Source organism: Myotis lucifugus, unplaced genomic scaffold (genome assembly GCF_000147115.1).
Source record: "Myotis lucifugus unplaced genomic scaffold, Myoluc2.0 scaffold_304, whole genome shotgun sequence".
Taxonomy (NCBI): Eukaryota; Metazoa; Chordata; class Mammalia; order Chiroptera; family Vespertilionidae; genus Myotis; species Myotis lucifugus.
Genome location: NW_005871352.1, coordinates 1,268,328 through 1,294,029, shown reverse-complemented (window position 1 = coordinate 1,294,029; position 25,702 = coordinate 1,268,328). Strand labels below are relative to the sequence as shown.

Here is a 25,702-nt window from a genome sequence, read left to right as displayed (position 1 = left end):
ATAACCCTTTGAAAATAATGTGCATATAAATATTTCTACAAAACTGACCAATCTCCCCCCTTGTTCCTTATACTGAAAACACATATTTTAAAAGTCTTTTAAAAATTAAGACTGGGGTGATTTATTAATCTTGTTAAGCACTCTGATACAAAGCATATAAAAGGCCACAGACCAGTAAATAAACAACGTGGCTTTGGCTACTTACAACTGCTGCTACACCACTATCAGCAAAACACACTTTTTCATCACTTTTAAGGAAGGAGTCCAAATAGCAAATAAAAGTTTTACTCACTTCTCTGATTAAAAAGTTTAATAAAGCTTTAAGTATTTGCTGGTTTAAATATTACCAATCTAAAAAAAATATTTAAAAAAATTTTAGTTAACACAAGATTTATAGAGAAAGTTACTAGGTTTTGAAGGCAAGGCAGTTGGTTCCTATGCCATAAGAAACTTTTACTTTGAATTTATCAATTAGTAAAGTAGCAGATTGTATTATACACCTCAAGTCACTTAAATTTATATAGGTTATTTGCATCTTTAAATATACAATATAAACAAAACTGTACATACATGGCATATTAACTTTGTTTTCCAAAATAATAGGCAATTCATTAGCTAAAGACACCATAGTTTGCAAAAACAAAAGGCACATCTGAAAAAATACATGCCCTTTTCTCCTCTATGATGGGGTTAGGTAGTCTTTTTGTTTACATTTTGGCTAAATAATAGACACAGTGCATTCTATTCTTTTCATTCTATTTTTCATTTTTGTCTTTAGCAGCAAATTCTGGCATTTAAGACATGGCATTAACAAGTTTAAGAACAATGGGTGTTATTCACAATTCTCCAAAATGTAAAAACTAGAAGATGGTCAAACAAGTTAAAAAATCAGTAACACCATACACCTCCTATATTTGTGTAAATTTATTGCCTTAAAAAGGCAGCTATTACTCAAATCTGAAAAGTTCCACAAATGCACTATCCCTTTTCAGTGCAATCAGTCACTTTAAACCATATTTTACAGAGACTACAGTGCAAATATAAATTCTTTATACTGGCCTTTTGGCAGCACTGAGGATCCAAGACAAGGCAATGCTACTGATCACCTGAGGATAATGACGAAGGACTTTTGTATTTTTATTTTTCCGATTTTAAAAGCTTATTTGATCAGTAGCATTTTTAAGAGCATTATTTGTAAAAAGTACTAAAATACTATGCCTTTTTTTAATAAATTAAAAAAAACACCTTTACAAATATCATTCCAGTGTCAATGACTACATATGGCTAAGGTCATTGAGGAGTTTCTGCATTTTCTAGCAAAGGCAGTCTATACAATGGGGGGTGTGAAAGCTCCCGTTTATAAGTCTTTGGTGGCAGTTTTGGTAGGTGAGGGCTTGAATTCTGCCTTGGTGGAACAGGGGGAGCTTGAGGATGAGCAAGATTATTGTGACTAGAACTGAGCACGTAGCATCGACGTGGTACCCTTGGAGAGGGTGTGCTAGGAGGAGTGTTTGGTGAATTTGGACACGTGCTAACGTCTCTGAACCAGTCTGGATCTCTGTGAAGATGTCCCAGTGGAGGTGGCTGAAGATTAAATGGACAGTTTATAAAGTGTTCTGGAGGCCGAAGGGGAACTGGTGGAGGAGTATCAGGAAGAGGATCTCTCGGCGGTGGTGGAGGTGGACTATGCAGAGGCCCATCAAATGCACCAGTAGGAGCAGGAACTCTGGGTTTTACCTTTGGAGGAGGAGGTTGTCTTGGTGGAATAGCAGGGGGGTCATCATCAGATTTCATATTTCCCTTTAAAAAAAGTAATTAAATTATATTTCTGTTCTGAAAAATCTGGAAGAAAAAGTTATTAAAAGAATTGCCCTGGTCGGTGTGCTCAGTTTTTAGAGCATCAGCCAGCAGGCCAAAGGGTCGAGGGTTTGATTCCCGGTCAAGGGCACGTACTTGGGCTGCAGGTTCGATCCTGGCCCTGATCAGGGCGGGTTCGGGAGGCAATCAATCAATGTGTCTCTGTCACATCAATGTTTCTCACTCTCCCCTCCCTACCTCCCATCTTCCTAAAAAAATCAATGGAAAAAATATCCTCTAGTGAGGATTAACAATAACTGAATGAATGAATGAAAGAAAATTCCTATGTGTCAAGTTAAATCCAGGAGTTCAAAATAGGTTAATTTGATTCAGATTTATGACTAAATTACTCCCAGTTTAATTCAGGGCCCCAGTTTAATATTTTTATATATGAGATGTTTTAATTGAAATCTTAGAACATAATGCCATAGGTTATCTTGCTTTATATATACAACTCATAAACTTATGCATTTTTATAATAATAGACAAGTGAATGAAAAGTATATATAGTTTTGCAGACATGAAAGAACAAGATGTTAAGAGGACTTAATATCCAGCTGCTGCTTTCTGGCCACCTACTCTACTTTTCCCAGTGAGGCTTAGAGTTATGGTTTGAAACGTATGATCCAGGGACCAGCAGTAACAACAACAGTGGGGAACTTTTTAGAAATGCAAATTATTGAGCCCCACCCCAGACCTACAGAAACAGAAACTCTGGCAATCTGGTTTTTAACAAGCCTTCCAGGAGATTCTGATGCACCCTAAAGTTTAAAGAATGCTTTGAATATTAAAGTTATGTCCACCTCTACTAGTACAGGAGCAAAAATGTACTTCTGAGTATTTGTGAATCTGCCCAGTCTCTTTTTTAGAAAAAGTATTATGAGTAATTATTTAAAGTATTTTTCAAATAAAACAACCCAGATGTTTAAAAACCATAAAGGGTACCCAAATTTTAACTGACAGACTCTTTAGAAGAACAAGCACTGTTTTAAAGATTTACAACTTTGAATGAGATGAGGCAAACCTAAGTCCTGTTGAGTACCTTGGAATTTGAAGCATCATGATCAAATTTTTTTCGAGGAGGAAGGGGAGGAGGAATCAGTGGCTCTTCACTTAGTTTATGTAAACTACCACACGAACTGAAGAAAGACTCTGTGGGTTAAAAAGATTAGTTTAACCACAATTCACAGTACATTCATTACATAAATTTAATTTCAATTTGTGATAACCTCTGCTATGGCATCTGTCAGACTGTATGGTAGCTGACTATTGGTTTATCTAACCTCTCCATTAAACTGTAAGCTTTCTGAGGGCAGTGTGTATTTATTTTTGTATCCCTAGCACTTAGCACAATAGTACTACCTGGCACATAGTAGGTACTATCTCTATATATAAAAGCCTAAGCAACTGTTGTGACAGAACAACTGAAACAACCAGTTGACCAGTCGTTATGATGCACACTGACCACCAGGGAGCAGATGCTTAATGCAGGAGATGCCTCCTGGTGGTCAGTGCGCTCCCACAGGGGGAGCGCCGCTCAGCCAGAAGCCAGGCTCATGGCTGGAAAGCGTGGCTGTGGTGGCGGAAGCCTCTCTCAACTCCACAGCAGCACTACTGAGCAGTGGCAGCAGGCGCAGTGGGCCGGGATGAGCATGAGCGGCACAGCACCTGGCCCTGGTTCTGGCTTCTCCCTGGCCACCTGCTACTTGGTACACTGCTATATCCCGCTAGCAATCTGGGACCCCTCGGGGGCCTAAACCAGCAGTCGGGGTCCCGGATTCCAAGAGGGCGCAGGCAGGGCTGAGGGACAATCCCCCCAGTGTACGAATTTCGTGCAATGGGCCTCTAGTAGCTAAATAAAAGCATACAATTTCATTAAGATTAAATAGAGATGTCGAATAGGTTACTGAATATCTGAATCTAAAGGTCAAGAGAGAGATTCTGGGTAGAGAAAAAAATTGGGAATTATCATCATATAGATGTCGAATAGGTCACTGAATATCTGAGTCTAAAGGTCAAGAGAGAGATTCTGGGTAGAGGAAAAAATTGGGGAACTATCATCATATAGATGATATAAGACTGAATGAGACAATCAAGTGAGAGAGAAGAAAAGAGGGCCAAGGACTGAATCTCAGGGCTTTCCCATGTTAATAGGTTAGGAAAATGAAGAGAAATCAGTAAGAGAGATTAAGGAGCTAAAAGTAGAAAAACAAGAGAGTGGATGAACAGTCATCTTCATGTATATTACTGCTTTCCCAAAGAGATGATATTTTTGTATAAACGAAGGCTGAGACCGTCTTTCTTATTTGCCACTGAATCCATTGTACTTAGCAGAGTGACTGGTACAAAATGAGTACTCGATTTTCTGTTGAATGAGTAAGACCAAAGGGAGTGAACATTTTTATGATTTGATATGTTTTCAGATTTCTTTCCAGAAGGGTCAAACTAATATACCAACCTATAAGGGTAATGTATGAAAGAACCTTTTAACATACGCTTGCTCATATTTTGATCTGGATGGTTTATTCATGTCCATTGTTAATGGATTCTTGCTGTTTTTCTCATTGTGTGTGAGCACTTTTCACACTTATTATTTTATTTATTTCAAGGTTTATTTTAGGATATTCACAATTTTAGGCAGTTATTCTCAGTATTTTTAAATTAAATTTCAAACAATTTTATCATGTGAAAAATATATTTTACTACCATCCAAAATAATGGTGTTAGCCCTAGCTGGTTTGGCTCAGTGGATAGAACATTGGCCTCCAGAATGAAGGGTCCCCAGGTTCCATTCCAGTCAAGAGCATATGACTGGGTTGCAGGCTCAATCCCCAGTAGGGGGCGTGCAAGAGGCAGCCAGTCAATGATTCTCTCTCATCATTGATGTTTCTATCTCTCCCTCCCTCTCCCTTCCTTTCTGAAATCAATAAAAATTAAAAAATAAAAAAGCAAATATTATAAAATGACATAGTGTTATGGACTGAATTGTATTCCCTCCCAAAATACGTGTTGAACTCTAACCCAAGTGCCTATAAATGTTGACTTTATTTTAAAATACGGTCTTTACATATATAATCAAGTTAGTATGAAAGCAGGCCCTAATCCAGTGTGACTGGTGTCTTTTATAAGAAGAAGAGAAGAGACAAAGAAGAGACACATGGAGAAGATGGCCATGTGACAACAGAGACAGACTGAAGCAATACATCTACAAATCAAAGAATGCCAAGGATTGCCAGCAAATGCCAGAAACTAGAAGAGGCCAGGAAAATTCTCCCCTACAGGTTTCTGAGGGAGCATGGCCCTGCCAACACCTTGATTTTTGGTTTTCTAGCCTCTAGAACTGTGCTCTTTTAAGCCACTCGGTTGTGGTATTTTATTACAGCAGCAATAGAAACTAATATACATAATAAAACATTTCTGCCACAGAACAAGGAAATTAATAAAATACAGAAACTTCAATTAAACCAGGAAACATCTGAATTCTGAAGCATCAATGCATGAAGGTGGACTACAACGTATATAAAGGAGACAAATGGATAAGATGAAACCCATATGTCTATAGCAGCCGTGGGCAAACTATGGCCCGCGGGCCGGATCCGGCCCATTTGAAATGAATAAAACTAAAAAAAAAAAAAGACCGTACCCTTTTATGTAATGATGTTTACTTTGAATTTATATTAGTTCACACAAACACTCCATCCGTGCTTTTGTTCCGGCCCTCAGGTCCAGTTTAAGAACCCATTGTGGCCCTCGAGTCAAAAAGTTTGCCCACCCCTGGTCCTATAGTCATTGATATTGAGAAAAGCAGCAAATATGCCCCAAAGAACCAAGGGATCAGGAGTTAAAGGCATTTGGTACAATAAACTGCATGGGCATGAAAACAGAAGACTTGATTAAGTCTTTATAAGGGGCAATTAGAACTCCAACCCCATTCTCCACTTTGTGAGGCCAAGAAACTACCTCATACCACCACTGGGACTTTTTTCTGGAGGATCTAAAATTCAGACACGGGACACTAGTTTATGATAGGGAACGGCTGTTAATTTCAAGTGTTTTAGCATTATTTGCTTTTTAAAAAATTAAAGTTTGGAATTAAACATTTAAAAGAATAAACTTACTTTTCTCATAAGACAAGGGGCTCTCTTGCTACTATCTAAATCATATACATTTTACTATGATAGAAGCAGAAGTCCTCCAGAATGAAAGATTTATTCCCAAAGATGCTATGTCCTTCCTGTGTTATTGTTTTAAATAAATGACCATAGAAAGAAAGGTGACATTTACATCATAAATTATGAAATAATTAGGAATAGCAGAACAGTGATTTACTCAAAATACTGCTTTAATAAGATCATGTGAAGAAATAAGTGATCATGGGCTAGCCTGAGAACCTAATAAACATTTAGTATATTATGCTTTTGGGAAAGTGAATTGGAAGGGGTGGGGAAGAGAAGAGGTAACTGATATGAAATCATTTTTCATTCCATGCCCAGTTATGCTCTACGTAAGTTATATCATTTGATCCTTAACAAGCTTACAGATGCTAAGTAATTTGTTCAATGGTCACACAGCTCCTAAAACATACATAGACTGCAAAATGATGAAAACAAATTATAGTAAAGTTTAAATAGTACCCAGTTGTAAGCAAATATCCAATTTATTATAAGAATTTCACTCAAATATCAAATTTTAAAAATGCTGTTAAACCCCAAATACTCATATACAAATTTAATCAACTTAATTATTATCTTCATAATCATTTCATTAGAATCAACTAAAATTCTTACTTGAATGTGGCAAGAGAACTGGAGCAAAGATGCTATTGCTGCCTATGGGAATGAGAAAAATTAATTTGAAAAGAAAGATATGTATGATTCTTATTTTTTAATATGTCTGCACAAAGTAACATGCAATAATACACACAGAGTACAGAATTTTATCATCATCTTTTGCCATCTAAGTATTTTAAAGAAATGAACCCAATACTCTGTACTTGGAATGCAGTTTTTTCTTTATCGGCATTAGTTTCCTCTCTATCACAGTCTCTTTTTAAATTTCCTTCACAGAACTTATCTGCCTGTTTTCTTATTCATTGTCTATTGCTCTCTTTAGAGTAGTGGTGCTCAAAAGGTACTATATAAATGTTGTTGAATGAATAAATTAGAAAATAATGTGCATAAACAATGCAGGAATGATGTTTTACTTCCTTGTGTTAATCACTGTTTTCACATTTCACTGTCACTTTCTATGCTAATAGAGTTTGAAAAGGATTCTATAGTTCTCTAATTAAAATGATGAGAATTACCTTAAACACAAGATTCCTTTTTTTTTACCAAATAGTTTACATCAAATACATACCACAGGAACTGTTCAGATCCACATCTAAAAACACACTAAGGTCTGAAGAAGCAGATACTGGTGGAGTAGATGGTGTATTTGGAGAGGTTGGTGCTGACACTGTTGACTCAAGCTCAGTTTCAGCAATCCGACTAAAGCTTATTTTACATGGTTCTCTTTCTAACGGTGTTGGATGACCTCGTAAAGTGCCTGAGGTAGAGCCATGTCGGCCTGTATTAGGCCTTATTCCAGGAGATTTTAAAGAGAAAGTTGATTTCCTGGGCTAGGAAAAGCAAACATAATTATCATTACTAATTTGTATGTATTTTTATTTTTACGAGTTAGTGCTACTTTAATTCTTAGCATCCTATATAATAAAGAGGTAATATGCAAATTGACTGTCATGCCCTCACACAAGATGGCTGCCACACTGTGGGCACAAGATGGCCGGCAGGGGAGGTCAGTTGGGGGCAACTGGGCTGGCAGGGGAGGGCAGTTGGGGGCAACCAGGCTGGCAGGGGAGTGGTTAGGGGGTGATCAGACAGGCAGGCAGGCGAGTGGTTGGGAGCCAGCAGTCCCGGATTGTGAGAGGGATGTCCGATTGCCAGTTTAGGCCCAATCCCTGCATAGTTATAAGGGTACAGTAACGTCCCAACATTTTAGTAAAATACTTTGGATATATGACACGTAGACACAGACAACAGTGTGGTGATAGCCAGAGGGAAAGAGGGTTGGGGGGAGGTGAAAGTGGGCAAAGGGGGAAAAATGGGGACAGAAAGACACTTTACTTTGGGTAATGGGTTCACAATACAGTACAGTATGTAGATAATGTTTTATTGAATTGTACGCTTGAAACCTGTAAAGTTTTATTAACCAACTAGAGGCCCAGTGCACAAAATTCATGCACGGGTAAGGTCCCTAGGCCTGGCCAGCGATCAGGGCCAATCTGTGGGGCCCTTGCTGGCACCCGCCTTGCTGGCCTGGTGCCGCCCACTCGCCAGCCCCACTGCCACTGCTGCCAGTTGCCTCCCTCTGCGGGCAACCAGCAGGGTGATTGGGGGTGGGGGCCCACTGGCACCCGCCTTGGCTGGCCTGGGGCCTGTGGGCTGGGGGCAACGCCTGTGTTGAGCATCCTACCCCTGGTGGTCAGTGCATGTCATAGCCCCAGTCGTTACGCTAGTCATTCAGCTGTTTGGTCGATTTGCGTATTAGGCTTTTATTATATAGGATGTCATCCCAATAAATTCAATTTTTAAAAAAGAATACTTTGGGGTTTGATTGGCTTAATTTTAAGATGGACTTGAATATAAGTAAACCTCTTTTCATACTGCAGAAATAAAATTCTTAAAAATCTGTGTGAATAACTTTTTACTCTCAAAACACTTTAGCCTTCAAGTCATTGATATCAATTTTACAAATATTTATTGTGGATATAATATATGCCACATATTATGATAAGTGCTTCCAAAAAAAAAAAAAGAGACCTTGCTTTTTTCTTCCTAATAGTAAATGACCAACTACTACAATGCCACTCTAAAGTCTTTAGAGAAACTGCTATCATTGTCCTACCACCTTAACCTGCTCTCTTTAAAAAATTCTCATAGTGAAATAAAAACACATGAAATTCAGATTCAGATAACTTGAATTAAAATCTCAACTATGTCAATATCTTAGCTATGCAGCTCTAAAAAAGTTATTTAAACTCCTTTGAGCCTCAGTTTTTATGTTGGTAAAACTAGAGTAAGATGCATATCTGCTGTAGAAATGAGGTAATATGAAACTACAAGCGTACTGCTTGGCCCAAGTGTTTTTACTTCCTTTCAAATCTTGCTTCACTTCTAGCTACTAAGAATTGGTCTTCCACTATTCTGATTGCCATTGTAAACCCAAGGAATAACTAGGAACTGTAGCAGCAAATTTTAACAAAAGAGGTGGGTTCTAGTGACAACCATGGTGCTCTAATGGCAGGAGTCATGGTCGAGCCAGAAGAACCATGATACACCTGCTTACTTCTCAGGTCTTTCCGTTTCCTGTTTCATCCAGCTACCTGTCATTTTAGGTTCTCACTTTCTCACAGCTTTCCCCCTTACATTAGAATGGATAAAAAGTGAACAGATAAGTAAGTGGCCCCTTACATTAGGATGGATAAAAAATGAACAGATAAGTAAGTGGTACTAAGATAAATGATAAACTAGATTTTATCAAAAGGTTAACATTTCCCCCCACAATATATGTAATTTTAGAAATAGTATACTACTGTAAAACAAAACATTAAAACTAGCTCTTCAAGCCCTGGCTGGGCAGCTCAGTCAGTTGGAGCATTGTCCCATATCCCAAAAGGTTGTATGCTCCATCCCCAGTTGGGGTATGTATGAAAGCAACCAATCAATGTTCCTCCCTCCCTCCCTTCTCTCTCTCTCTCTCTCTCTCTCTCTCTCTCTCTCTCTCTCTCTCTCTCTCTTCCCCCTCTCCCTTCCTTTCTCCCCCCTTCTCCCTCCTTTTCTCTCCCCCTTTCCCCTTCTGTCTCTCTAAAATCAATTAAAAAACAACATATCCTCAGGTAAGGATTAAAAGAGACCCAGCTATTCAAGTAAATTACACTTTTAATGGAAATAGGTTGTTAAACATTGAAGATAATATTGTATTAAAAACAATTTTTTTCAAAATTGTAATGAACTTACAAATCGAGGTGGCTGTTTGCAGTTTCGGGGTTCAATTTCTAGTGATTTGTTGAACAAATAATCTGTAAACTCTTTTTCAGAAGCACTTCCCATGGGGTTAAGGTTTTCAAAGAACCGCTGGAATTAAATATCCATAAGTATATGTTTTAGATCTTATTAAGACATTTATTTTATCAACAAAGAGATCATAATGTCTGAAAGTGCACAAAGATTTCTTTTTCCAATCTTTCTGCTTTCGAATAAAATTGTATAAAAGTTATATATTCTAGTCTTAAAGTTCTATTAAGAAGATGAACAGATTTTCACTTATTACCACATAATGGCTTTATCCCTCAGTTAATATGATCCCTACTCATTATAACAATAAAATTATCATCACCAGTAAATTATCAAAAGTGTTTACAACAGAATTATAGTTTTAATCCACAATAAAACTTTGACAATCAGAAAAAAGGAGAGCTAAATTGGACAAAAGTTTATTCAAAAGCAATTTAGAGAACAATAATAAACAAACTTATCGAGTAAAATAACCTTTTTCTTTATGAGATAATATTTTATAAGCTTAAGTTTCAGTTTTAGGTAGAAAATTTAAATGACTTAGTAAAGTGAAAAAAGACAAATAAACAGTAATCTCATTAACCAGAGATTTCACTGTTAATGTTTCACTATTAAAATATCCTTGTTTTAACTGTGTGTGAATGTTTATGGATACCTAGATTACATTTGTTATGAAAAATTGGGATCACACCACAGGTCATTCTTTCTTAGGATTTTAGGGTACTTTGTTTTGAACTGGGAACAAAGAACAGTTACCATCTTATAATTTAGGAGGGAAGAATGGTGGCCATTTTCATTCAATATGCCCAATCTGCAGACTACATCTGAAAGTTTAGCATAATTTTTAATGTGAGGTGAACTTATTCGGATAGTTATTTTATGTTCTGAATTTCAAATAAGTATAAAACAATAAAATTCATTTCATAAATATATCATAATTTACTCTAATTTAGAAGGTATTCCACATCTTACAGTACCACAGAATCAATATTAGGAATTATTGCTGAAAATAAAACATCATTTGATACAGCGGTTCTCAACCTGTGGGTCGCGACCCCTTTGGCGGTCAAACAACCCTTCCTCAGGGGTCGCCTACGACCATCCTACATATCAGATATTTACATTACGATTCATAACAGTAGCAACATTACAGTTATGAAGTAGCAACGAAAATAATTTTATGGTTGGGTCACAACATGAGGAACTGTATTTAAAGGGCCAGAAGGTTGAGAACCACTGATTTGATAGAATGTTTAAAAAAATAATTTTTTGCTATGCATATATACATACTATTCTACGAGCACCTTTCTATTTAAACACAGTGTTCTTATGAAGGTATTAATTAATGTTTTATTGGTATGTAAAATACCTAAAATAGATACCAATCAGTGATAGTACTAGTAGTGGATTTTCTTTTTACTGCATGAACATCAGAAAGGTTCTTTCATTCCATTTCTCATACATTTTTTGCAAGTGTTACTTGAACCAGTTATACAAAAAAGCAATATTTTCAAGAGAAAATACCTAATAACAATTAACTTTAGATTGTTAATATAGAATATGTAATATTTGCCATTTCTATCTGTTCATTAATTATTAACAAAATTATCTTATTTTAATAGAAAAATACATAGCAAATGTGTGGTTATGATATTTTTAAGAGATGACAGGATTTAACATGTTCTCTTTTAAAGATAAGCCAAAAAAAATATTTACCCTCATTTCTGGTTCAATCCGTAAGCAATAAGGTTGATTTTGATACTGCTGAATTTCTCCAGTAATTTCAGCCACTTTCCTCCTCTTACTGAAATTGATTAAATCTTTCCCTTTCTTTTTTAAAAAATCATTATTCCCTTCTTCAGTCTTCAGAATATTTGTTAAATATATTCCTAGTAAAAATGTATTTGAAGAAAAATTATAAAACTGGTTATTTAACCATTTGGGAAAAACAACCTATTTAGAAAAGTTGAAAGATATCCTAAAATCCAGCAATTCTACTCCTGAGTGTTGATAAGTCTGACAGACGTAATAATTAACTCTACATTAAGAATTTAACATGGAAGTAATTTAAAATAAAAATATTAGGGTTTTGAAAAAGCTTAATTTGTCATTTCTTAGACTAGTAGCCTAAAATAAAAGGGATTCGTTCACAAAGTCTAAATTGTAGTGCTAAATCTATTCTAACCATTTTAATATTTGGTTATAATATCTAATGCCAATGATCTTAAATGATTACTGATAAATAAATTTTAAGCTAATTCTAATTAATAAGACTAGAGATTTATAAACTAATTTTGTTCCCCAAAGCCCATAATTTAAACAGAAAAAGAATTATTCCTCATTCTGGGACAGTAAGAAAATTTTAGTTCCTTTTTCATGCATAATTATTGATTTATTTAAATCAGTAGCTCTCATCTGGGGGCAATTTTGTTCCCTAGGGGAATATTTGGGAATGTCTGGAGACATTTTTGGTTGTCACAACCAGTTGTGTGCGCGAGTGTGGGTGTGTACACTCATGCATGCTATGGTATAAATGCTCAAAAGTCATGTTGAAATCCTAATGCCCAATATGATGGTTTTAGGAGGTGGGGCCTTTCAGAGGTGTCTAAGTCATGAGGGTGGAGCCGTCATGAATGAGATATGTTCTCTTTTAGAAGAAACCCCAGAGAGCTCCTTACAACAGCTCTATGAGGTATTATCAGTCTTCATTTTACAGGTAAGGAAATAGAGAGTTTAAGTTTTATTTATTAATATAGATAGCTAATAAAAGTAGATGCTCTCAGGTATCAAATAAGGACAATCTGCCTCTCAAGGATGGTTTCTTTTGTATACAATACTAGTACACTTTCCCCCAAAATATAAGTACACATCTAGTAACTTACCAAAAAAAGGCACACAAGGTGGATTGATTGACTTAAGTTTTACTAAGTATTTTTTAAAGTGATCTTGACTTAATTCCACAGCTTCATCCAAAATTTTCCTTTTTCTTTCCTGCAAGGCCTTTCAAATATATAATTAAGTATAACTTGTTTTTACAGTTCAATCATATTTTATGAATGCAGAGCTTTTAACTTTATACATTTTTATAAATATTTGAAAAAACAATTTTTTAAATTAAGAGATAAGTATTCCTTTCTTCACTTGCCTGAAATTTATCTTCTGATATCTATAAATATAAAACTTAAAAACCTAGTTTTTTTTCTAATATAAATTAGAGGATTAAACAACAACAAAATTCTTCCTCTGGACCTCATTATTTATAATTCTGATTAACACAGAGTTTCAAGTTATAGCTTTAGGAGAGAAATATGATTTCCTAGTGTTCAAATATTCTTCCACTGAAAGATATTTTGAGGCTATGGCAAGGTTTTGGTAAGGAGAAGGCTGTGAGAAGACAAGAACTAAATAAAAATTTACTAAGTCAAGTAAGCAGAGTCATTTATTTTATATTTCATTATTCTATTTTCTTATTAAAATTAATTAATTACATTATTTTAACCTGATAGTATATACACACACACCCCCACAGCAAATATTATACCTGATAGAGAACCATTCAATGTATTTCCTTTAACTTATTACAAATCTAACCAAAGAGATGTGAGATTTCCATCAAGAAAACCATGAACCTTATTAAACTAACTAACTAACTAACTAACTAACTAACAGAAACATATGCTATGTTCATGTCATGGTTGGGAAGACACTGTAAAAACGTCAGCTCTTCACTAATTGATTTACAAAAACCATGCAATTCCTATCAAAATCCAAACTTTTAAAAAAATGAAACTTAAGCTGATTCTTAAATGTATATAGAAGAACAAAGGGGTCAGGAGTAGTCACTCTTGAAAAAGAATGATTGGTGGGAACTTACAGAAGGCAACCAATTGATGTTTCTCTCTTTCTCCCTTCCCCTCTCTCTAAGCATGTCCTCAGATGAGGACTAAAAAAAAAAAAAAAGAAAAGAAAAGGAAAGGAGAAAAGGGAATAAGCATGAAATTCAGAATCAAAAGGGTAGCTGGCTCTGAAGGGACAAGAAAAGAAATTGAATTTGTAGAAGTTCTTAAATTAGATGCCATGTATAGAGGTGTTCTTTTTATTTTTATTCTTTATACCTAATACACATTTTCAGAAATATTGTTCTGCACACAATATTATAAGAAACTAAACCTGAACTTCTCAAACTAAATACACCAAGAGTATTTCAAAATCAGAATTGAATTTATTAAAAGATTAATATTTGGCACTATTTGACTGTTAATATCTTTAATACATAAAAAGTTCATACAAATCAACAAAATGAAAACACCCAAATAGAAAAAAACATACATGAAAGCCATTTATCCTCCACTCCCCTCTAATCACAACCCTCTGAAAGAACCAATGTTAAGAAAAATGTATGTATCCTTCCACACTATTCTCAATGCTCATACAACTTCACTTACATGTATAATGTTTGTTCTGTTTGTTACATCAAAATGAAATCATATTATACTCATTATTCTGATGTTTTTTAAATGACTTTCCCCCAAAATATCACAAATACTCTTCCAAGACATACATATAGATCCTTATTAACTTTTTTTTTCTATAGTTGAACAATATTCTACATTATAGGAGTAGGACAATGTATTCAATCATTCTCTTATTGATGAACATCCAGGTTATTTCTAGTTTTCTGTTGCCACAGTTAATGCTACAGAAATTATATCTTTATACATTAACTTTATAGTCTGGCTCTTTTATTTCTGGATCTAAGACTATGCACATTCTAATTTTAACATTTATTGCCAGATCACTTTCCAGAAAGACTGTAAAAATTCACCTTGCCAAAGCAATATATTTGCATTGCTGTGCCTCTAACATTTTATCCTTCACTTAGACCAGTGGTTCTCAACCTTCCTAATGCCGCGACCCTTTAGTACAGTTCCTCATGTTGTGGTGACCCCCAACCATAAAATTATTTTCATTGCTACTTCATAACTGTAATTTTGCTAGTTATGAATCGTAATGTAAATATCTGATATGCAGGATATATTTAGGTGACCCCTGTGAAAGGGTCGTTCGACCCCCAAAGGGGTCGCGACCCACAGGTTGAGAACCGCTGACTTAGACAATAAAAAAGATTTTCTAGGTACAAAAATAAAGGAAGAATTCATAAATGAAGGATTGATACGTTTAACTAAATAAAAATGATAACACTTCGTATATAAAAACATTATATAAATTTTTTAAAAAGCAGTTAAATAAAGACAAAGAGAAACTGAAGAATACCTGGGCAATATTTGACTAGGTGTTAATATCTTTAATATATAAAAGATGATAAAAATTAATAAGATGCAAACATCCAAATACCAGTAAGAGTATATAAATTACAAAGAAGAAAGTAAAATGGCCAATAAATACATTTAAAGACATTCAACCTTACTACTTATTTTTTTAAAAAAATATCTAAAAAGGGTTTTTCTCTGGGCTATGAAATCTGTAAATAAGTTTTTAACAAGGTAATAGCCAGAGGGATTTATCATATCTTGCTAGAAAGTACCTTGATGATATTATCAAAAGTCTTAAAAGGTACAAATACTCTGAGCCAGCTATTCCACCTCTAGAAATTTATTCTAGGGAAATAATCAAATTCTTACAAAGATTTCTGTAAACGGATGTTCCATGTTAAATTACTTACCACAGCAAAAAAATCAGAAGTAGCTTAATTGTCCCACAATAGTGTGTAAAATAAATTATGGTTTATATCACTGGATAGAAAATAACTCAGTCATTAAAAATTTGTTTTTGAAGATAAGCTAATAAAACAAGAAAATATGCCCTAACCGGTTTGGCTCAGTGGATAGAGCATCGGCCTGCAGACTAAAGGGTCCCAGGTTTGATTCCGGTCAAGGGCATGTACTTATGGGCACATCCCCAGTAGGGGGTGTGCAGGAGGCAGCTGATCGATGTTTCTCTCTCATTGATGTTTCTAACTAACTCTCTATCCCTCTCCCTTCCTCGCTATAAAAAAAATCAATAAAATATATTTTTTTAAAAACCACCAAGAAAATATTTATGATAAAAAGGTACAGGCCATAAAAATCTATGTACAATATGATCTAAATTTTATTATTAAAAACATGTGAAATATCCTTCTATACTTTCTGTATCTTCTGAATTTTCTATAATAAACACTAAACATATACTACTTTATGATTTGAAAAAACAAATAAATTTAGGTTTTAGAAAGGGTTCTCTCCATGTTATTATTTCTCTATCTACCAAAGATGATTAGAGTAATTTGTATACTTATATCTGAAATCCTTTGTCATTATTTAAAGCTATCAATCAATGTGCTGTTGAAAAAAAATCCATTTGGAACTTCATTACATTTTTGGTAAGCATATTTTAATTAAACAAAGTCCCAAGTCCCAGATTCTTTCATGAACCCTAGGCTTACTTAGTATATATTGATGTAATTTTCTAATATCTTAAAATCATTGCATTTAAGGGAATAAAATAGATTTACAACAAAAGATAGGTGGTAGAAGGAATCTCTTTATAATTTTACCTTCCCTCAAAATAATGAAATATTTAAGCCCAAAACTTACCTCAAAGGTATGATCTAGTCTGTATACTGACACTGAATTTACTGCACTGACTATTTCCAATACACCATTGAAATTATTCAAATCTTGAAAAACTTGCAGAATTTCTATAATTCTACTTAGTACTGCCACCCGTTCCTCAAAATTTTCTGCTTCCACAATGCACCTAACAAAAAAGAAAAAGAAAAAAATTCATGGTTTAGAAAGCAATTTCCTCACCTCATATAGAAAATATATTTTCAGCAAGGATTTTGGCTTATATATTAGTTAATATTATGATTAAGAATGAGACACAGTAAGTAAAAACTTACTTTTCAAACCAGAGAGTAAGATTTGTAGTATGGCGAATCATTTTTAATAAATTCGGAGAATTTATTTCTTTATCTTCTTTGGTCCATACACTCCCTACAAGTTCAGAAGGTTGAACTTTCCTGTGGAACCAAAAATCAATGCAACTTAACCTACAAAGGATTATCAAAATTATTTAAAATTCTAATACTTAATAAGAAAAACACAATTAATCTAAAAGATAAGTGGACAAATATAAGAAGAGGTAGTAATTCACAGAGGAATAGACCCACTAGCCACAAATATAAATTAATACTTTCTCTTACTCAGGGAAAAGAGCATTAAACCATAATGAAATCCCATTTTACTTCAGTTAGATTAATAAAAGCCTGACACCAAATGGGCAAAAATGTGAAAGAACAAGAAATTTCCAATACTGGTGTGAAGTAAAAATTGATACAGCCACTTTATAAAGCAATTTGTCAATGTCTCATAATACTGAAGATATACAACATACTAGATCACCCAGCAATTCTATACTTATACTCTAGGTATATACTCTAGATACAACAGGTTATAAGAAAACATTTATAGGAATGTTCAGTGAAGCACTGTCTGTGAGAGTGAAAAGTCCCAAACAACCTAGAGGCTCATCATCAAGAGACTGTATAAAATATAGAGTATTCTTACAATGGAATACCATACAGCAATTAAAATAAGCAAACTAGCCCAGGAGGTGTTGCTCAGTGGTTGAGCATCGAACCATGAACCAGGAGGTCATGGTTAGATTCCCAGTCAGGGCACATACCTGGGTAGCGGGCTCAATTCCCAGTAGGGGGCATACAGGAGGCAACCAATCAATGATTCTCTCTCATCATTGATACTTCTATCTCTCTCTCCCTCTCCCTTCCTCTCTCTGAAATCAATAAAAACATTTTTTTTAAAAAAGAAAAAAAAACAAAAAAACTAGAGCTATATTTCTTAATTTGAACAAGAGCCAGAAACAATTTAAGTAAAAAACAAGTTGCAGAATGATACATAAAGTTTTAAAATGTGAAACAAAGCTATCTATTGTTAATGAATGTTTATATTGATATTAATTATAAAGATATAATCAGGAATAGTAAACACTAAATATAAGATAGTGATATTACTTGGGAGAAAGAGGAGGAATGGGGTTGGAGAGAATTACACAAAGGATTTCAACTTTATTCATAATTCTTTTGTTGTTCATGAGTGCTTATTATATTATTTCCTACATTTTTTGGAATACCTGAAATATTTAATAAAAATGTCAAACAAAAGAGCTGATTAAATAATTGTACATAGTGAGTTAGGGTTACATAATTTAAAAAATTGACCAGCACCCTGGCTGGTTGTGGCTCAGTTGGTTGAGCGTTGTCCCATTCACTGGTTCGATTCATGGTCAGGGCATATTGGGGTTGCAGGCTCAATCCCCAGCAGGGGGCATGCAGGAGCAGCCGATAGATGTTTCTCTCTCTCCCTCTCCCTTCCTCTCTCTAAAATCAATAAAAACATTTTTTAAAATAAGTTTTCTTTTTTTTTAAAATATATTTTAATGATTTTTTACAGAGAGGAAGGGAGAGGGATAGAGAGTTAGAAACATCGATGAGAGAGAAACATCGATCAGCTGCCTCCTGCACACCCCCTACCGGGGATGTGCCTGTAACCAAGGTACATGCCCTTGGCCGGAATCGAACCTGGGACCATTCAGTCCGCAGGCCGACGCTCTATCCACTGAGCCAAACCGGTTAGGGCAAAACAAGTTTTCTTAAAGTGGTTCTATTATTTCACCAGAAATTTAGTTTAGTGTTAATGTTTTATGTAGTTACCCATCTTCCATAATACACATATCATTTAACAAAGGTATTCCTATGTTCTGAAAGCAAGTCCACATAGAGCTAGGTGCTTTTTTCTTTCTGATGTCTATTCGTGTAACAGTCACAATATGAAGAAAAACTTGATTCAGTACTATCTGCTTTGTTAACTCAAGTAAGAAGTCCTTCCATTCCTACTTATCACAAATCCCACATAATAAACAAAAACAACCTGAACTCCAAATTACTTAAAAAATAACATGACACTCTGAGTCAGATGTTGACAACCTCCAACTTGTGTGCTAAATTCTGAATAACACAGCCAAGGCAAAGCACAGGCCCAATTCTAAAGTAGACAGAGTTTTTTGCCTAGTGCTAATGGAGAATATCCCTTCTTACATTCCCTATTAGCACTAAACTTTATATAATCTTTTCTATGAAATCCCTGTAAAAACAATGGCTGCTAATCAGGATAATTTATTTTTATATACAGAGTGTCCCCAAAAAATGTATACACACACTTTAAATAATTATAAAGGCAATGTTTATTAAAATACACTAGAGGCCCGGTGCACAAAATTCGTGCATGGGGCCAGGGGTTCCCTCAGCCCAGCCTGCACCCTCTCCAATCTGGGATCCCTCTCGCAATCCAGAACCATTGGCTCCTAACCGCACACCTGCCTGCCTGCCCGATGCCCCTATCTGCTCTCCCCTCCTGGCCTGATCCCCCTAACTGCCTATCTGCTACCCCTTCCCCCTAACTGCCTATCTGCTACCCCTTCCTCTCTATGCCCTTCAGACCCCGGCACAGGCGTGCTGAGAGCTCTCCGCCACGGCCCCGACCCCATCCTGATTGGTCATTACGTGACGGTGTCCAGGTCAATTTGCACATTCCTCTATTATTAGTATAGATTTCATTTTCAAAATTGAGCTATCGGCTGTTAAAGTGTGTATACATTTTTTTGGGCACCCTGTATATGTATATTTTTAGTCCTCACCCCAGGACATGTTTACAGGGAGGAAAGGGGAGAGAGGGAGAGAGGGAGAGAGATAGAGAGAGAAAGAGAGAGAGAGAGATATCATTTGGACCAGCAACATTTTGGTGCATAGGACAAAGAAAGGTGATGGAATACAGATTAAAATAAATATAGCCAAGCACATTTCTAGTGATCAGTAGAAATGAAAGAAAATGGTTTGGAAGGATTTTTTGTTTTTTTATTTATTTTTTAAAATAGTTTCATTGATTTCAGAGACAAAGGGAGAGGGAGAGTTAGAAATATCAATGATGAGAATCATTGATTAGCTGCCCCCTGCACACCCCCTACTGGGGATCGAGCCTGCAACCCGGGCATGTGCCCTGATCATGACCTCTTGGTTCATAGGCCAATGCTCAACCAATGAGCCATGTCGGCCAGGCTGGAAGTTTTAACTATGGCTCGTCATCACACTACTTCCGAAATAATTTTTCTTTAAAGTTAATATTGACTTCAAAGAGCTAATGTTATTTGAGATGCCTTAAAAGAAATTAAGAAATCTTTATTCCTCTAACAATTTTGTTATTCATTTGCCTGACAAACCTAACCCTGCCAAGCTCCTAAGAAAAATTCTGATTATGTAGAATCTGAAAAAAAGAAAAGCAAAAAGAATAAAGCTCGTCTCACTCAATATTCTATCTACTTAGTTGCCAAGAGCCTAGCGTCTATACTGACTGATTTAGCTGAAACAACTCAATAAAGCAATCTGAGAGAGGTAGTATTAGGAGTAGGAGCTCAGTGACTACTTTGAAAGTGGCTGCTGCTCTATTGCATTAGTATTCTCTCTGCCACTGCTCTTGTGAAGGATTGCTAAATACCAAATCTGGGCCTATACAGCAATACATTTTAAGACATTTGCCAGCCGAACAGACTGAAGTTAAAAACTGTGCTATAGCTATAGCCAGTTTGGCTCAGTGCAGAGAGCGTCAGCCTGTGGACCAAAGGGTCTCAGGTTCGATTCCGTACCTCGGTTGCAGTCTCCTCCCCAGCCCGGGCCCTGGTCAGGGTGCATGCAGGAGGCAACCAATTGATGTGTTTTCTCTCACATCCATGTTTCTCTCTGTCTTCCCCTCTCTCTTTCACTCTCTCTGAAAATCAATGGAAAAATATCCTCAGGTGAGGACTAAAACAAACAAACAAAAAAACAACTGTGCTATAAACTTTCCATCATGCCCATAAGAATAGATGAAGGTATTTTTAAGCACTCGTGAATAATTTACTAAATGTTCTGAAAACAGAGGTAGGTTCACGGTTCTTGAAAACAGAGCAGCATATTATCGATAATGTCTACCTGTAGAGATCAGATTCCAAAAGTGTCAGCTGACGTGCAATTTCTATTGGATGAAGTGTCATGAGATCAAATGTTTCAAACTGTCCTGGTCTGCTGATATGCCATTCAATTGGTGGAGGTGGATTTTCAAAGGTAATATTATGGCTTATTCCATTTGCCTGAGCTTGTTTCTTCCTCTTGATGATCTTAGCAATTGACTCTACCCATTTCTTCATGGCTTTCCCTAGATAAAGATACAAAACAAAAATGTCTTTTATTTGATAGATAACATAAACCTTTACATAATGTTTAACATTTATCTAGCTTCAACAAGGACCAACTCAATGGTGTCTTTTTGTTTCATCTAACCCCAATCATGCCCTCCCTTCTATCCCTGTTATTTAAAAACAAATATAATATTTAAGTATATATTTATTTAAAAGTTAAAGATTTTAAAAATAACAATACCATGATCACATATAAAAAATGACAATAACTTGTTAATATCATCAAATAGTGTTCAGTCTGGCTGGCATGGCTCAGTGGTTGAGCATCGACCTATGAACTAGGAGGTTGAGATTTGATTCCCGGTCAGGGCACATGCCAGGCTATGGGCTCAATCCCCAGTGAGGGGTGTGCAGGAGGCAGCCAATCAATGATTCTTCCTCATCATTGATGTTTCTATCTTCCTTTCCCTCTCCCTTCCTTTCTGAAATCAATAAAAATATATTAAAAAAATATTAGTGTTCAAATTTCTCTGATTATCTCATGTTTTCTTATAGTTGGTTTGAAATAGGATTTGAACGAGATCTACACATTGCACTGAGTTAGTGTGTCTCAAGTCTCCTTTAATCTCTCATTTTGCTTGTAATTTATTTTTACTCTGTGTTTCCCCAAGTCTGAATTTTGCCAATTCCATCCCTGTGGTATCACTGCCATGTTTTGCTGTCCCTGTATTTTCTGGAAATCAGATACATAAAGACTTGGTCTGATTCAGGGTCAATTTTTGACACGAATATTTGCTAGTATATTTTTAACAGGAGACATAGAATGTCCAGTTACTTCTCTTTTTGTGATGTTACTAGGAATTGAGAAATGGTAATCTAATTCTATCATCCTTCTTCACTTACTAGTTATAATACTTCTAAAAAAGAAACTTTCACAAATCAACTATTTGGTTATCCTGAGGTATGTGTACAGACAAGGCCTTTAGATATTAACTATAGACATTAATATAAAATTTACTTGTTTTATTCTAATACGTGTGTGTATTATAAAAGCTTCTTAGATTACATACAATTTAGTGTCTCCATTGCAATATTATTTAAATTAATTTAGTACTATAAATAATTTTAAAGTACACCTGAAAATTTTATCTTGAACATCTCAAAATTTAAAGAAATCATATTCTCTATTTTAAGTAAAATTTCCCTTAAAAAACAAGTACATGAAATAAGTTAGGCTTAGTTATAGTATTCTTAATTAACACATTATACTATCAGACAAAATATAAATGTTCTTGATTCAACAACATACATTTAATGACACATACATCTGTTTAAATGTTCATGGCCTAGACTTTCATTTCATGGGCTGTGTTCTGCTACTTCAGGTAGGAAACTCCTACCTTTCAGGTGCCAAAATGTATTAAACACTTTCCCAGGGGGAAGTAAACATTATTTAAAAAGTTATTAACTTTTCAAAACTAAAGAATAAGATTAAAGAGACTAAGGAAATATTTGTAATTATACAAATATGTAATTAGTTGAAGGAATGGCAACCTTGACATGAGATAAAAATAAATGGCTTAAATTTATTAAAGAGCACTTTTGACTTCTTTAAAAGAAAGATACTACTAAAAAACTTGAAAAGGTAAGGTTCTAAGACTTCAGGTGGTTCTAAATATATACAAGTTCCTTGGAGTCTTTAAATATTATTCCAAATCTTATTTCAGTTTTTTAAAAAATGAAAACTAGTTTAGCTTTTAAATTAAAAGTCACACAAATTTAAAAATAAACTCATGTGTGACATAAGATTCAATCAAACCTTTAAATAATATACCTCTTACACTTGAAATGAAGGATTCTAGTCTTTCAAGCAACTCCAAATCTCTTTCAAAGTCATAAAAATGGTGTTCAACCCAGTGCCGAAATACATTTAAGATCCTGATAAAATGGGGAAACAAACAAACAAACACATTTTAATGAAACATAAGCATTCAATTACACTTCTTTTACCTCTCTTAATGCCATGGTGATAACTTTACATACAAAGGCCATAACACTCACAGAGCCTGTAATTTGTACTTAATTAATATCTTAAGTGTTTCAACAATATGAAGACAGATCTCAGACTGTAAATTATTTTAAAATTATACTTTTTAAATATTTTATAAGCATAAAAAATGGTTCCTGTAATGGTTCCTTCAGCAAAAGTACCTTTTCTTTATTCAGACGTGCAAAATTCATTCTCTATATTATACAAAGCTATTTTAAATGCTTATGTTAAAAAGGATTTTTATGATCTAAATTTTTATATATTTTCCATATAAGATGGAAAATCAACTAAGATTTAATATATTTGGTTCAAATTTCTATGTAATTTACAGACATATCCACATTCTTTTTTTTCAAAAGAAAAAATATTTCTGACAGAGCTATTTTGTTTTGCAGTATCACAAAATATTACTTATGACTGTCCAAGTAGAGATTTAATCAATCTATACAAATATAACATTCTACTCTTAGACTTAGAGATACAGTAAATTAATTAGATTAGCATTTTTCCTTCATTATTTCAGTGGGTGACTATTTCTATATTTTTATTCAATTAATTAGAGTGACATTGGTTAATGAAATTATATAGGTTTTAGGTGTACAATTTTATAACATATCACCTGTTATTGTATTGTGTGTTCACCACCCCAGGTCAAGTCTCCTTCCATCACCATTTATCCTTCCGTTGCGCTCTTTTACCTTCCCCACCCCATTTTCCCTCTGGTAATCACCATACTGTTGTCAGTTTATGAGGATGGGTTTTGTTGTTTTTTTCTTAATCCCTTCACCTTTTTCATCCAGCCCACCTATCCCCTCCCCTCTGACAGCTAAGTCTGTTTCTATTTTGTTTGTTCGTTTACTTTGTTCTTTAGATTCCACATATAAATGAAATCATATGGTATCTGTCTTGCTCTGACTGGCTTATTTCACTTAGCATAATACTCTCCAGGTTCATCCATGCTGTTGCAAAGGGTAAGATTTGCTTCTTTTTTTTATGGTAAAGCAGTATATTCCATTGTATAAATGTACCACAAATTTTTTATTCACTCATCTACTAATGGACACTTGAGCTGCTTCCAAATTTTGGTTACTATAAATAGCACTGCAGCGAACATAGTGGTGCATATATTCTTTCAAATTAATGTTTCGGGTTTCTTTGGATATATTCCCCGAAGTGGAATCACTGGGTCATAAGACAGTTCCATTTTTAATTTTGTGAGGAAACTCCAGACTGCTTTTCACAGTGGCTGCACCAATCTGCATTCCCCCACGAGGGTTACCTTTTCTCCACATCCTTCCCAACACTTGTTCGTTTCTAGGTTAGCTTTCTTCTTTTCTAACTGACAGACAATAGTTTTTCTCCCAGGCTAAGAAAATTCTTTAAATTCCTAATATCTGTCATGCTATCTGAACAAAACCACCTTAGTCATTGTGTGCCTGGTTAGGTATGTGGCTTAGAAAATATTTCAAGGTATCACAAAACTATTAGCTTCTAGTTTGCACAGGGTTAATTCAAATAACTACTTCCATTTCCTCTCCTTCCTAGTTTCTACAGTAGCCAATGTAATTTCAAAATTATCATATAAGAGAAAAAATATCTCATAATTAGATTTCATCAAAATGAAAAACTTCTCATCAAAATATATTATTAAGAAAAGTAATAGGCAAGCCACAGATTGAGAGAAGATATTTATAAAACATTTATTTGACAAAAGACTAGAATCTAATCCTACTCAGTAACTATAACAACTCAATAGTAAAAAAACAAACAACTCAAAAAATAGGCAGAAGACTTGAATAGATTCTTCACAAAAAAAGTATGAATAGCCATTGAGAGACAATATAAAGTTCTCAAACATCATTAGTCATCAAATTAAAACCACAGAGAAATACCACTACACACCCTCAGTGTGTATAAGGTATAAAGGTAGTCATCATTAAATGTTAATGAGGATTTGAAGCAACTGGAACTCTAATACATTGCTAGTGAGAGTGTAATCTACACTAATAAAAGAGAAACATGCAAATTGGTCATCACTCCACTACGCCCACCAGCCAATCAGGGCGAGTATGCAAATTAAGCCAACAAAGATGGTGGCGGCCATGGAGCTGGAGTGAGCAGGGGGCTTGGGTTGCCCCAGCAACGGAGGAAGCCAAGCTTCTCGCCTGCCCTGGCCACCGCTGAAGGAGTGGCTGGAGGCCTTGGTCACCAGGGGCAACCCAGGTTTCCAGCTGGCCCTGGCCTCCGCTCAAGGAGGGGCTGGAAAAAAATAAAAGGAGGGGCTGCCCTCCACTCAAGGCAGGGTTGGAAAAAAAAGGAGGGGCTGGGAGCCTGGGTCGAGGGGAGGCGTGGCCAGCCTGAAAACGGCCCTCAGTCCCTTACCCAGGCTGGCCACACCCCCATAGAGTAAGAGTCCCCGCTGGGGGCCCACAAGGGGCCTGCAAACAGCCCTCAGCCCTGCACCCAGGCT

The 25,702-nt window shown here is 35.4% G+C and overlaps 1 protein-coding gene across 9 annotated transcripts in view; it reads right to left on the bottom strand.

Moving 5' to 3' along the window:
• Window positions 1–105: 105 nt before the first annotated feature.
• Window positions 106–25,702, bottom strand: part of SOS2 (SOS Ras/Rho guanine nucleotide exchange factor 2) — a 67,220-nt gene continuing 41,623 nt past the window's right edge. For 6 of the 9 annotated variants that reach the window (XM_023763864.1, XM_023763866.1, XM_023763867.1 and 3 more), the window contains 11 exons: window positions 23,017–23,120; window positions 20,977–21,199; window positions 16,837–16,956; window positions 16,529–16,691; window positions 12,815–12,932; window positions 11,649–11,821; window positions 9,876–9,992; window positions 7,216–7,477; window positions 6,645–6,686; window positions 2,900–3,009; window positions 106–1,800 (listed from right to left, as the gene is read on the bottom strand). In XM_023763864.1, the coding sequence (XP_023619632.1) occupies window positions 1,291–1,800; window positions 2,900–3,009; window positions 6,645–6,686; window positions 7,216–7,477; window positions 9,876–9,992; window positions 11,649–11,821; window positions 12,815–12,932; window positions 16,529–16,691; window positions 16,837–16,956; window positions 20,977–21,199; window positions 23,017–23,120 (1,942 nt within the window). In that variant the 3' untranslated portion in view covers window positions 106–1,290. The remainder of the gene's footprint in view (window positions 1,801–2,899; window positions 3,010–6,644; window positions 6,687–7,215; window positions 7,478–9,875; window positions 9,993–11,648; window positions 11,822–12,814; window positions 12,933–16,528; window positions 16,692–16,836; window positions 16,957–20,976; window positions 21,200–23,016; window positions 23,121–25,702) is intronic. The other 3 variants (XM_023763865.1, XM_023763868.1, XM_023763871.1) reach the window with 3 other exon arrangements.